The 12,907-nt window shown below is 39.0% G+C and overlaps 1 protein-coding gene across 8 annotated transcripts in view; it reads right to left on the bottom strand.

The window, feature by feature from the left end:
- The window catches only part of ABI3BP (ABI family member 3 binding protein), a 515,514-nt gene that overhangs the window by 130,861 nt on the left and 371,746 nt on the right, over positions 1 to 12,907 (bottom strand). For all 8 annotated transcript variants that reach the window (XM_088481142.1, XM_088481145.1, XM_088481144.1 and 5 more), the window contains one exon: positions 4,487 to 4,564. In XM_088481142.1, coding sequence (XP_088337268.1) covers positions 4,487 to 4,564 — 78 coding nt within the window. The remainder of the gene's footprint in view (positions 1 to 4,486; positions 4,565 to 12,907) is intronic.

The raw sequence follows: 12,907 nt of genomic DNA, 5'->3' as shown, positions 1-12,907 counted from the left end.
GGGACCCTAATCCCCCTAAAACCTGGCCAGGATCCAACTGGACCACCTCGCATAGGTTTCATCCCAATTGGTGCAGGCGTGTCTCAGCAAGGAGATTCTCAGCAACTGCAAAAGCTGTTTGCATATTCTGTGCATGAGCCAATCACAGTCAGTGATGTCAGACTGATGCTGATCGGGAAGCCGGCCAGGGGAGTGCAGGGGTGTAAGCCTCATTTATACAAATACTGTTCTTGCATAGCCCCTATTAAATCCAATGAGGGCTGCTGGATAACACAGTAGAAAACAAAAGTATGACTTTCTCCATCTAAAATGCCATATTTTTGTTTATTAAATAGACCCCAGAATCCCTTAGAGTGTTTTACATGTAGGAAGGTCCCCCGAATGCTTCCTATATAATCTTCACCCTGTATTAATGTTTGAAAATGGTTACACTCATGTTCTACCAGGTGGGTCCCTGATGGTGAAATATGTTTTCCTGTAGAGGTGCATAGCTTTCCATTTAATTGAACCTGTCAGTATAAATTATCACCTTCCTAGCTCAGAGGAGAAACTAAAATATATTATCTTAGAAGTAATGTGTTTTTCTGTTTCAGAAAAGAAGTGCTTACTTTTTTTTGGGTCTTCTACCTTTACTTTCTGTCCAGAACTCCCTAAGGCCAGGAACATTATATTCAAAGACAAATGGGAAGACAGATGCAAGGAGTATTCTTATTGCAAACAACTGCCCTATGACTGTACAGTCATACATGCAAGCCTTGCTTGATGATTGGATGATGATATTATTTTATGTCATGATCTGTTAGCGTAAAGGGTTTAAATGAACCACCAAGCAAAACAAAAGTATGTCCGCACAGATCTAACGTAACCCTCGTCCTTCCCCAATATTGCAATTAAAGTGTTCAATTCACTACAGAAGGGGAAGTGCACACAGGAATATGGATAAGTACAAACACGAAAAAAAGAAAACAAAGTATTCCTATTAAGGGGCACTCATGGACTGATTCCAATTAACCTCATATGTATTTCAATAGTGACCCACACCAAATATTAAAATATAACCTTTATTGAATCCTTAAAATAAGGTCAGCAAAATATTTTATATATTTTATACATTATAATAAAAGAAGTGTATACATGATTTAAAAACCAGTTATCACCACATATACAATTAATTAATTTATTTTCTGTGAATATTTTCCTCAGATTCATTATTAAAAGTGAGTACAATCAGATCGTAATGTCTCCGTCTCCATTTGTCATTGTTCATAGAAAATTCCCATATAATTTGCTGCTAATATTTTATTTATTTCACCGGTAGCCACAAGTGAAAATAGATGGATCACAATAATTGTAATCCCAAAGCGCACCAGTATTAAACTGTCAGTATCTCTCTAGGTCTCACAAATCACTTTATTTTATGTGCTATGACACATAGCACATAAAATAACCTCCGATTTTAATTCACTCCATGGTTTAGTGGTGATATTTAAGAGTTAGGATATATCATATTATTCAATGTATGGGGGAATCACTCCAGATAGCTAAATCTCACAATGTAAGAGATAAATAATATCTCTATCTCTGACTAAATTGGAGATTGCATCCCTCCTACATAAGAATAACCTAATAATGTATCTCCTGAGTCCTGAGTCAGAAGCTGTCTAATTCCGCATCTTAAACTTTATTAATCACCATATAGACATGGACTCAGTGTAAAGGGGCCTATCATTACACTACTTTGTGAACATTTGACAAAACCAGGTTTTGGTCGCATTGTTCACAAAGTCTTGTAATGGATAGCCGGCAAGGACCAGCGATGCGCGTGCATGCTGGGTCCTTGCCGACTCCGACTATCTACTGAACATGCCCGTCAACCTGATGACGCTCGTAAGGTTTGGCATGTTCAGAGATAGAAGATCGGGCTCCTGCACTGAATGACATTCAGTGAATTCCGTTCAGTGCAGGCACCGCACCTCGGCGACCTGAAGGTATGAACGCTAGACGTTCAGTCTTTCAGGTCGCCTAGTGGATAGGACCCTCAAGCGTGCCTTTGCTGTGGATTTTATTTATATCAAATTATAGAAATGATACACTCATATTTAGATACAATGTTATAACCATCATATCTTTTACACTTGTTATAAGGTTATCTCCAGGCACCATTCAATAATGATATAACTGGTGTGCATCGTAATCTTCGGATACAATTCACTTGTAATGTAGCTAATGTGTTTAAACATCATTAGTACCCATGGGCAGCGTATATGAGTTGCACCGTCAATCACCCTAATCTTTTATTGAACACATCGTGGGTATGGTGCTAACATCTCATACATCACAGGAAAATTACCCAACCTAATTAATACCCATGGGAAGCCTAGATTGCACCAAGAATCACCCTAAGTTATAAACAAACACATTGTGGATATGGTGCTGCATCTTATTCACTGCTAGCAGTCATCATATAGGGCATCCATTAAATATTTAGACATTGAGAGCGTAATTACGTGGAAACACTTTTAAAAATGTGCAGGACATGCCATACACCGCGAATCCTGCAACGTCCTGACGCGCGTTTCGCTGCTTCAGCTTAGTCATAGGATCAAAAGGGTTTAAATGAAACAGTCACCCTGTTGGTGTCCCTGTGATTGTACCCACTTTGGTGAAATGATGTTTTGAAAGTCAATGTACAGTAAGTGAAAGGATCATGTTTTTAAAGTAGGTGTTGTGATTGGTTATGGTGAAGGTGATTATCATGCAAGTTGATCATGACAGAAAATAGTTTGGTGGGCAGGTATTAGTGAATGGAGGCGAAATAAGTGTGGGCTATGAGTTGAAATATTTATACAGTGGAAACTGGGGAAATAAGCAAAGTATGGGTAAGTGATGGATCGTTTCCACAGAGCTGTAGGGGGAGATGGAATGTATTTGGAGAACGCACATATGCATGAGACACCAGGAAACATGAGTGCAACTGTGGGAACATTATTTCTAGGATGAAAGAAAAACTTTTCTTTATAGATCTGGATTATAAATAAATTATAATAGTCAACTCTCCTCCGCAACTTGTCTAGTTGTGACCTGGATTCCTAACCTCCAATGTCTGTTACTAGAAATGGTCCCAGCTTGAACCAATTACAAAATAAAAACCCACTAAGTTGAAAAACAAGTGATTTAACTAATTTGTTTCATTCATATACATCTTGACACATTTTGCCACTCACATATAGTTTAAAACTAACTGAAATATAGAATTTGATCTAATCACGTTTAAGTGATATTTATGTATTCCTAGCTTTAGACTTAATAAGAATATAAATATAACATAAATGACTAGAACCAGCTGTCTGTGTGCTATACTAAGTACTCACTAATAGTGAGTGAGCTTTATGTTATCTAATAATATCTTTATGCCAATAAAGATTAAAGTAATATTACTAAGCATTTATGGCAGTTATGAAATGTATTTGTGTGGATTTTTGGCAGGATAGTATAGGACTCCCGACATATACACTACACAGGCATTACTAAGTGTTTACACATTCCCTTAAACTGAGTTGATTACATCTGTTCTGAATCTGATATTTAAGGAGCAATAACCTAACACTGTGTTCAGAGGTGATGTATTGGTGAAACTACAATATTGTTTATAATAATAGTAGAGATTTAACATTCTTTATACATTAACCTGCAAGGCTTTGAGAGTCAACTTACACTATTATTTTAACAATATGCTTGTTGTGAGTTTGCTGCTCTCATTTTGAACTCTAGTAAATGTGGATGAAAACACAAATTTTGAGCATTTCTTACTATAGTTATGAACCAATGATAAAAACACCATACAATTTTCCATTTTATTCTTTCCCCATATCATTTATGTTTATAGTATGAAACTAGCTAGGAATACCCACATTAAAATCAATCACTCCCTAAGAGAATGCTCCTTATTTGAAGTATTCTCCTTTACCAAGATGGTCGCCGTTTGGTCTACTGTAGAGGTATATGAGACGTATTGGAAACAATTGATAGACAAAGAGAAAGATTAATAAATGATCATTTGGCCGAAATCTGCTGCATCTCTACCAACTGACCATTTAGTAGAGAGCAATATAAGTGTTCTCTTTCTTATGTGTATTGTCAATATTTACCTTCTGGTGGGAAGAATTTATAAAGGGCATATCTTTAGCTGTACAACGCAAGTTCAAGAAGAGCCCTTAATTTCCACCTGAGCAAATTGGTGATTTTTGAGGTGAAGAAGAAGTTTGCATAGCCAGGATAGGAGTTGGGTAGAGTGGAGGTGTTTCTAGCAAAGTATTAGGATTACTGAATAAGGTTAGATAAAAAAAATACAAAGTAGTTAATTTAAAAAAAAAAAAAGATTGCAGTGTGTCAACCCAAAATACATTTAACATGGTCAGAGAGCATTAATTATATACACAATATTATATGTACATATTAATATAGTACAAATCTTATCAGGCATTACCTGGTATTGTGCCTGACATCCAGTTAAACTCTCCAGTTGGTCTTGAACTGATTGGTCTTTGAGTTGTCCTATTTTGTGCTGAGGGGTTAAAAGGAAAAATTGTGGTGAAATTGCAGTTTAAGATTAAACAGTTGACTATAACAGAGGTTCCCAAACTCGGTCCTCAAGTCACCCTAACAGTCCAGGTTTTAAGGATATCCATGCTTCACAGGTGACTTAATGAATACAGCATTCAATTTGATTTAACAACCTGTGCTCAACCATGGATATCTCTAAAACCTGAGCTGTTGGGGTGCCTTGAGGATCGAGTTTGTGGACCTCTGCACTATAATTATATGTGTCTTTGGTGGAAATTCAGGGCCTGATTCAGAGTTGTATGCTAATGTCGCTGCTGCGTCTGTGGACACAGCTGCTATGCAAACCAAGCATCTGCGTATAAAGATGTAGCATCAGTCGCAGATCATTCAATTACTGCAGTCCTAAGTGAGCCTATGGTCCTGCAGAATGGCAGCAGGAACTGAGATGCTGAAGCCATATTGTTTGCGCACAGGATCGCAGATGCTGGGTGTGATACGCCCCCAAAACGGTCGCAACACGTCTGGGTTCTTTGCCGCCATTCCAAATGCTCTGTGAATGTCAGTCACACTGTGAGTAAAACAGGTTCTGCATTTGACTATGGTAATGTACCTTGAGGCAATGCACGGTTTACTGATAATCGCTTAACTCCATAAATCTGGGCATCGTGCACATCTCTGAATCATACCCCGAGATAGGAGTGAGTTTTGCCTTTTTGAACCTTGCTTGACTAGTTCAAGATCAAAAACACTACATAGAAAAGGGTAGATAGAAGTTAATAAACTATGATATGTAAAATGGTAGTAATGTTATTTAAAGCATTTTTACCGTGTTTGGTATTTTAACTGTAAACATAATGTTTTACAGTTATAATACTGACACTGACACTGTAAAAATAAATTAAACAACATTATTACTGAGTCACCATTCTGCTCTCAACATTTTGACTGTTGACATCATAATGGTCATCAAACATACCCATCCCCACCTTTACAACCAGACATGAAACAATGCTATGATACTAGTACATGCTGTAAACACCACTCTTTCCTGCAACATCCTACATTGCAGTACAAAATACTATTACCAGTTATTTCACATTCCCTGCACACTACCCTCATGCATCAACTCTTCTGCAAGCTCTGTTTGTCATGTGCTGAAGATCCATACCACACTGAAGACTTTGCAAAATCAGGAGACAATATAAAGTACATTGATATAGAACAAATCCCCCCCCTAATTATATATACACCTAAAAATTATTTGTTTCCAGCAGTACAAATACAGGGTATACAGTAATTCAAAGTTAACTAATAACAGGTGTCAGAGCAAACTACAGACACTAATTTGCTTTAGGAATCTTATGTATACAGATATACCCAGCTACATCCTTGCTGCTGGCGCGGCAATCGTGCCACTCATTGCGCGAGACGCGCTCCTGTGGGCGGCTACACACACTGCTTTCGCACCCGTGCCTCCATAGGAATGCATGGTGCGATCTCAGTGTACACCATGGCGTACTGCAGTGTATGCAGGTGCTGGGAATCGCATGGCGCAATGTGTACGCACGTTTGTGGCGCAATCAGCCACAATGTAACTGGGCGCATCTGTACTTGCCAACTTTAAAATGTTCCCTTTCAGGAGAGGTCAAACAGGGGAGCTGCAGCTGATCACTGTGGGGTGGCTTGGTCAGTAATTAGGTCAAAATGAGGTGAATCCCTGAGAATCACGTAATTGCACCCCCCTATCCTGTCCATTTCACTAGGAAGTGGTTGGGAAGCGAAGGATAACCTTCTCATCTGCGAGTCTGTGGGACTCCAAAAAACTTGGGTTCCCCTTGATGCTTCAGGAAAGTGGGTAAGTATGACCCTAAAGCCATTTGCTACAGAGGTAAGCAAGCAGTTCGTATAATACAGGATTTAACTGAAGGCTATGTAACATGCTCCGAATATAATACAAATCAGCCGGAATCAAGTACAGCCTTTAGAAATGCATAACATTACTAATCACTATAATTCAGCAGTGGAATGTTCTGCTAATAAGTAATGCACAAACTTAATTATGTGGTGACTTTATTTTTTTATATTTTTATTAATATTGTTATCTTTTATTTTTAACATCATACTTTAAATAGCACAATGTGCTGTAGAACCAATCTTGGTCTTCAAAATCACAACTTACAATAGACTGGTACATTCTGAAAGTGTAGAATAAGTACCATAGCTAAGATGTTCCATTACAATATATTGTAGTTGTGTACAATCAGTAATAACTGGGAAATATTATGCAATTTAGATTTGGTAGATTGGAATGCAGTAATCTAACACATAATATCAGCAAAGAATAACTAGTAAGTCCAAGTCAGTGTGCCCCCATCAGGAAGCATTACATAGATGGACTAATTAAAATCAGTTGCTTTCATAATGGTCTTACAACGAGGAGCACCCCGTAGAGTAAATCTGCACAAATTAGTTTGGCTACCCTGTCCAATATAAGTTTCCAAATCACTTAATGACATAAGGTTAGTTTTGCTAAATAAGTTAGTAAGAAATCATTCAACAATTAAAGTAAATTAGAGGACCACCAATAAATAGCAGTTGTGACCATTTGTAAATGTGAATCTATTAATTTCCTGTCATACAAAATAAAATGGAAACACTATAGAAATTCTAACTAGTGACTTTTAAAAAAAGCTCTAGGAGTTAAAAGTTTATCTGAACTGTTTCTTACTCATATGAGAGCTCCAGGGGAGACTGCACACTGAAACAGCTTTTCAATGACCATCATACTTCTTAACGCCTTTATGACCATGGGTATTTCATGCATTTATGGCCAGAATTAATGACGAGATGTTGTTGGTTTTACAGTAATAACTGAAAAATTTTGTAAGCTAAGCTGGTGATTTATTTTCTTTATTGGGTGATTTTCCCATTGCCACTGTAGTGTAGATACATTTTATATTATGAGCATTGTAAAACATATTTTTTTCATGATTCTTACCTTTTTGAAAGCAATTAGAACAGATTAAATTGTTTTAGCCATGGCTATTTCTTTTGGGCGTCCTACGGCGGAACATATATAACACATGTACCTTTGACAAGAAAGATGGGCCCCCCTCAGCTCTGGGCCCCATAGCAGCTGCATCCCTTGCACCTATGGTAATTACACCCGAGGGTGGGGGTAATGTCCCATTAAAGCCTCTTGGCCCTGGTGGATGTAAAGTACCAGCAACACAACTGCGGACAGATTGTATTGCCACATGCACCTATGTGTGATACAAAGTTTATACATCTACCTTGCCGTGATTTTCCCTTTTGATGCTTTTGAATTATCTACCAAGCTTCTTCATCACCACAATGTACTAAGAAAGGGGGTTGTTTAAAAGTAAGAAAACCTTATAATAAGTTTTTTATTAATATTTTTTTAACATTTCCTTTTGTATTTGTCTAATATGAATATGACTTGATGAATGTATAAAAATCTTCTTGTAACAGGATTTTTTGAGGTTTCTGTGATGTAAATCTGTGCAAGTTGTGTAAATCTGCTAGAAGTGCTCACTATTCAATACATATACAACTACATGTATCACTCTTCTCTTCCCTGCAATCCCTTTATCTTCTCCCAGAGCTCTACCCTCAGTCTTATTAGGTGTTATCATTTTTCAATACTATATATTTGGATCATGGCCTAATGGTAGACTGTATGTGTGACATCATTGCAGGTGTAAAAAAGTCTGGAATTTACCTAAAATATAATAGAGCAGACAAAGAGGTAGAGTACAGATTGCTAGGAATTCTTTTATAGCCTATATTTTGGAAGATACCTTAAAACTATGTCTACCATCAGTGACATGCAGTGAGGTAAATGGCTGGGGAGGCACTGGCTAGTATCAGAGCCAGATTTACACATACATATATGAACCTGAGGGTTGATGTGGGGATTATACAAAGGTGCAGCAGTATATAGTGTTGGAAATTTGGTGTGATTTGATCAGGGATGTGTGGAAAAGGTAGGCAGGGGAGGCAGTGCCTCATCTGCCATACACTTTTTACTCCAGAGTTTTGACTATAAAAATTATTAGAATACAAAAAAGATATTTATAATATTTTGTTAAAATTTTTCTTAGAATTTTTATAGTCAAAACTCTGGAGTATACCTAAGTATGACAGGAAAGGCTCTGCTTCACCTCGCCACACATCACTGTCTAACATATATACCCTCAGGGCCAGCACTTCCATTAGGCAGCTGCCAAAGGGCACGGAGACCTGAGGGGTGGCCCGCTGAGGCTGCCTTGGAGAGGGGACATGGTCTTGCCTCTCTACCGGAAGCCACTCCTGCCGGCTAATAAACATGGGAAAACTTGCCTATTCCGGCAGGGCGGGCGCCTCTCTACACCCGCTTCCCCCCAGAGAAGGCAAAAAATCCCATTACACACACAGAGCCAAAACAATCTGGGGCAGCTGGGTTCAGTGCGGGTGACGTCATTGTATCACTGGCCGGCTCACTGCCATTCTGCCTCCAGCCTACACGAGGGAAGCGGCTTCAAGTTCTGTTTGCTTTCCCTATCCCTCCGCCCATCCTGTGATGACCCCCGAGCCACAGATGCTACAGCCTGATGGCCTCACTACCTGTGGGGGGACCCTCCACACAATCCTGGGAAAAAGGCTGCTCCTAGAGGACATCGCTGTCTCAGAGGTAAGTAGCCAGAGGAGATATACAAGGGATGTGAGTGCCATTTGTAACTAGAAGCCTGTATTTATATATCTATTATATATATATACTGCATATATATATATATATGTATGCATGTTATGTGTGATTATATATATATTTATATATATATATATATATATATATACATACACACACAACAACCAAGTCCCCGGCACTCAAAAGTACTGTCTATACCTGCGTAGGTGCCCTCCGTAGGAACAAGTACCTTGCATAAACAAAACCATTCAGGCGGCACTCTGACGGCTTTTTCAATATGCAAAATCACTTTTCCATAAGCCAACGTTTCGGGCCTCTGCCCATCATCAGGGATCACGGTTATGCGTATATATATTTAGAGGTGTATGTTGTGTGTGTGTATATATATATATATCTGTGGGCCTGATACAGAGGTAGATAGTAATGCAGTAGCATGAATTTATGCTAATGCTACAGTATATCCACCGGCTGCGGTACCCGCAAATGTTGCATTTAGTTGGGGGAGGGGCGATGGCACAGACAGAAGTTTTGCCTAGGGTGCCTGGAATCCTAGCACCGGCCCTGTATACATTCTCCTGTGCGAGGCCCAATTAAGCAAAGAAAAAGTAGGTACAGAATAAGCACCCTTAAAGTGACATCATGCAGTGAATTGTGGGTCTGTAAAATGGGGTGGGCAAGATGAACAATTGTCTGAAGACGGTGCAGTAAGTATGAGTGGCTTACTATCTCGGTAAGTATGCAGTGCCTGTATAGTTAGACTGTGAAATTAATAGACAACCATTTAGCTGTCTCCTATGTGTTTTGGGGAAATTGTCGCATTTTGAAAAACTATTATGTTGATATTGCAGTAGTAAAAAATATATAAGACTTCAATATAAATTGATGCAAACAATTCACTTAACAACATAAATTGAAACATTATAGTATTAGAATATACAGATGTGTCATCATACACCTTGGCTTTAGTCGGGCACAAACTGCCACCCTCGGCGTGCCAGGTCTGAGGCCGAGTGTCTTTCTTGGTCAAAATGTGCATCTTACTTGCATAAATAAAACAACTGGAAGTAACAAAACTACTCTGCTAGATTACACTGAGAAAGATAGAGCAGAATTGTCTTTATTGTGGCGCACTGGATTGATTTTATTAAAAATATAACTTTTATTCTTCAATATATAAAATTGCATATGTATATTAACAACAGCGAAATAATTAAAAGGAACACATTGTGCCTGATTCACACCCACTCGTGAGCGGCTGTCCGCTCGCAAGTGGGTCGATGGTGTGCACTGAGCATGCGCACGACGGAGGGAGCTCCGTCGTGCGCATGCGCCAGACGCGACGAGCGAAGGACTTTCCTTCGCTCGTTGTGTCTGATCAAAGGGGGCGTGCTGTCGATGTTGATTGACAGTACGCCCCCTTTGGTGGGCGTGCCGGGGGCGTGCCTCCCAGACGGGGGCGTTCCCAAGGGAACACCTACCGTCAGAAGCCGGCCCACTGACATCACTAGTGATGTCAGTGGGAGTGATTTTGGCTCTGCTAGAGCCAAAATCACTCCAGGGCTTGTGGTCGAAAACCCCGACCACAGGCTTCTGGTCGCACTGGCGATGGTCGCGATGGTCAAGACCATCGCAACCATCATCCTGCACGCTCGTATGTGCTGTGGGTGGTGACCCACAGCTATATGAGCGTCCAGGAGTACGCTCCATTTTTATGGAGGACGGCCCTCATTCAGAGCGAGCGCTCTGCTCAGAGCGTCCGGCTCTGAATGAGGGCCATTGTTCCTAAACATATGAATACATACATAATTAAACACGACAAAAACAAAAATAAAGTGTATTTTAAAACTGAAGTCCCGTTGTGTGTTTATTAATTTTATTTATAATAAATGTGCTATGTTCGTATATATCCCAGTGTGTTCCACCTGGTAATATAATCCCAAGATGGGATCGATTCCTAGTTTATAGCATGCATATTGAGAATGCTTAGGGTAAATTAGACTCAGTCAGAGCAAATGCAACTCGTATGGTTCACAATGTTGCAAAATATTCAAGTAATATAAGTATCTAAGCTAAAGATTGATAGACAGGCTATCTGTATCTATTGCGAATTGCGAGTATAACAATTAAATCTGATTCTCTAGTAGGCTCATTTAGGTCTATACTCTTAACAGAAAATAAAGAAAGTAAAAAGGAATCGATGTTTGTACAATACGGGAATGGTAGGATTAACTTCACATATATAGTGCTTATATAGCATCAGCGTTATGTGTCAATGTGAGATATCAGGCCGTATTATGCCAGCACTATATACTACATAATTTTAATACTATGGTTAAAACGATGTGTGTTTTATGCCGTTATATCCTCTCCTTTCCCCAGTAATTAATCAAAGCAGAGTGAGGCAAATTATCCTCCTCCACAAAGTAAGTATACATGTGTTTCTCTTACAAACAAATTTCAAGTCACAGGTTCCCCTGGTATTGCGATTACAACATTATATATTCAGTTGTGATACAATCAAATTTTTGACTTGGAACTCTGCTACAGTTCACTCCGTGCACTATTGTCCCCGTTTCATTTACTATCACGGTAAGCCAGCAAAGTGTATCTGCAAGCACATTCCATTTGTATGAAAAACTTTTCTTTAAGCATGCATAACAGTACTTGATCCATGACACATCATACACTTAGCGGGATATACAATTGCTACATATTGTTAGATATATTTAATAACACACCAGGGACTATACAGACGCGCGTTTCGCTGGTAATAGCTTTTTCAAGGCTAACCAGATTGCCCTGTTCAGTGACCTAATATACGTTATGTGATCCAATTGACATCAGTTCCGTTGCTCGTGTGTTAATCCTAACTAATCAGGTATTTACTTTTTCATGTCAATCTTATTTTCAAAAAACCTATTGTCATCATAGGTCTAATAGAGTTCAAACCAACCTATCATGTCAGCTCTAATTATTCTCTATACAAATAGTCGTTGTTAATGTCCGATGTGAAAAATTATTTATCCTAATATTGAATAATATATTAATAATACATTAAAATTATACTAATTTCATTCCCATATTCGTGAAAAGTAATAAATTAATAGATTTATAAATAATATAAGAAAAATAAAATAACACCACCCATACGTGTTTTTTAATTGCCCAATTAGGCTTAGGTATCCTCCTCAAGCCTTACATTATTATCACCCTCATAAAGAATATATAATTAAATTATATTAAATGCAATTTAAAATAACGGTAATTAGTAAATACGGTAAATGAATATAAAAAATTAAATAAATAAATAGATTACACTGATCAATTTGATGTGCAACATTTGTACTTCTGTGTGCGACTGAGTCTGAGGCCCTTCAGAGGCGGTCGGAGGATGCAAGCGGTCGCTCAGAAACTGGGCGGCCGCTTGCATCCTGACCAGCCGCCTCTGTTTCGGTCGTTAGGCTGTAGGTTAACATCCACAGCTCTAACGACCGCTAGGGTGATGGTCCTTGACCATCGCGACCATCAGGGCTTACGACGAGACCCTAAGGAGCCGGCTCCCTCGTGCGCATGCGCACTAGACAAACATCGAGGCGGCCGTGCGGTCGTAGACCGTACGGCCGCCTCTGAGTAAAG

This window comes from Taudactylus pleione, unplaced genomic scaffold, assembly GCF_031769625.1.
Source record: "Taudactylus pleione unplaced genomic scaffold, aTauple2 ptg000265l, whole genome shotgun sequence".
Lineage (NCBI taxonomy): Eukaryota > Metazoa > Chordata > Amphibia > Anura > Myobatrachidae > Taudactylus > Taudactylus pleione.
Note: the sequence above shows the minus strand (reverse complement) of the source record. Positions and strands in the feature narration are given on the sequence as shown.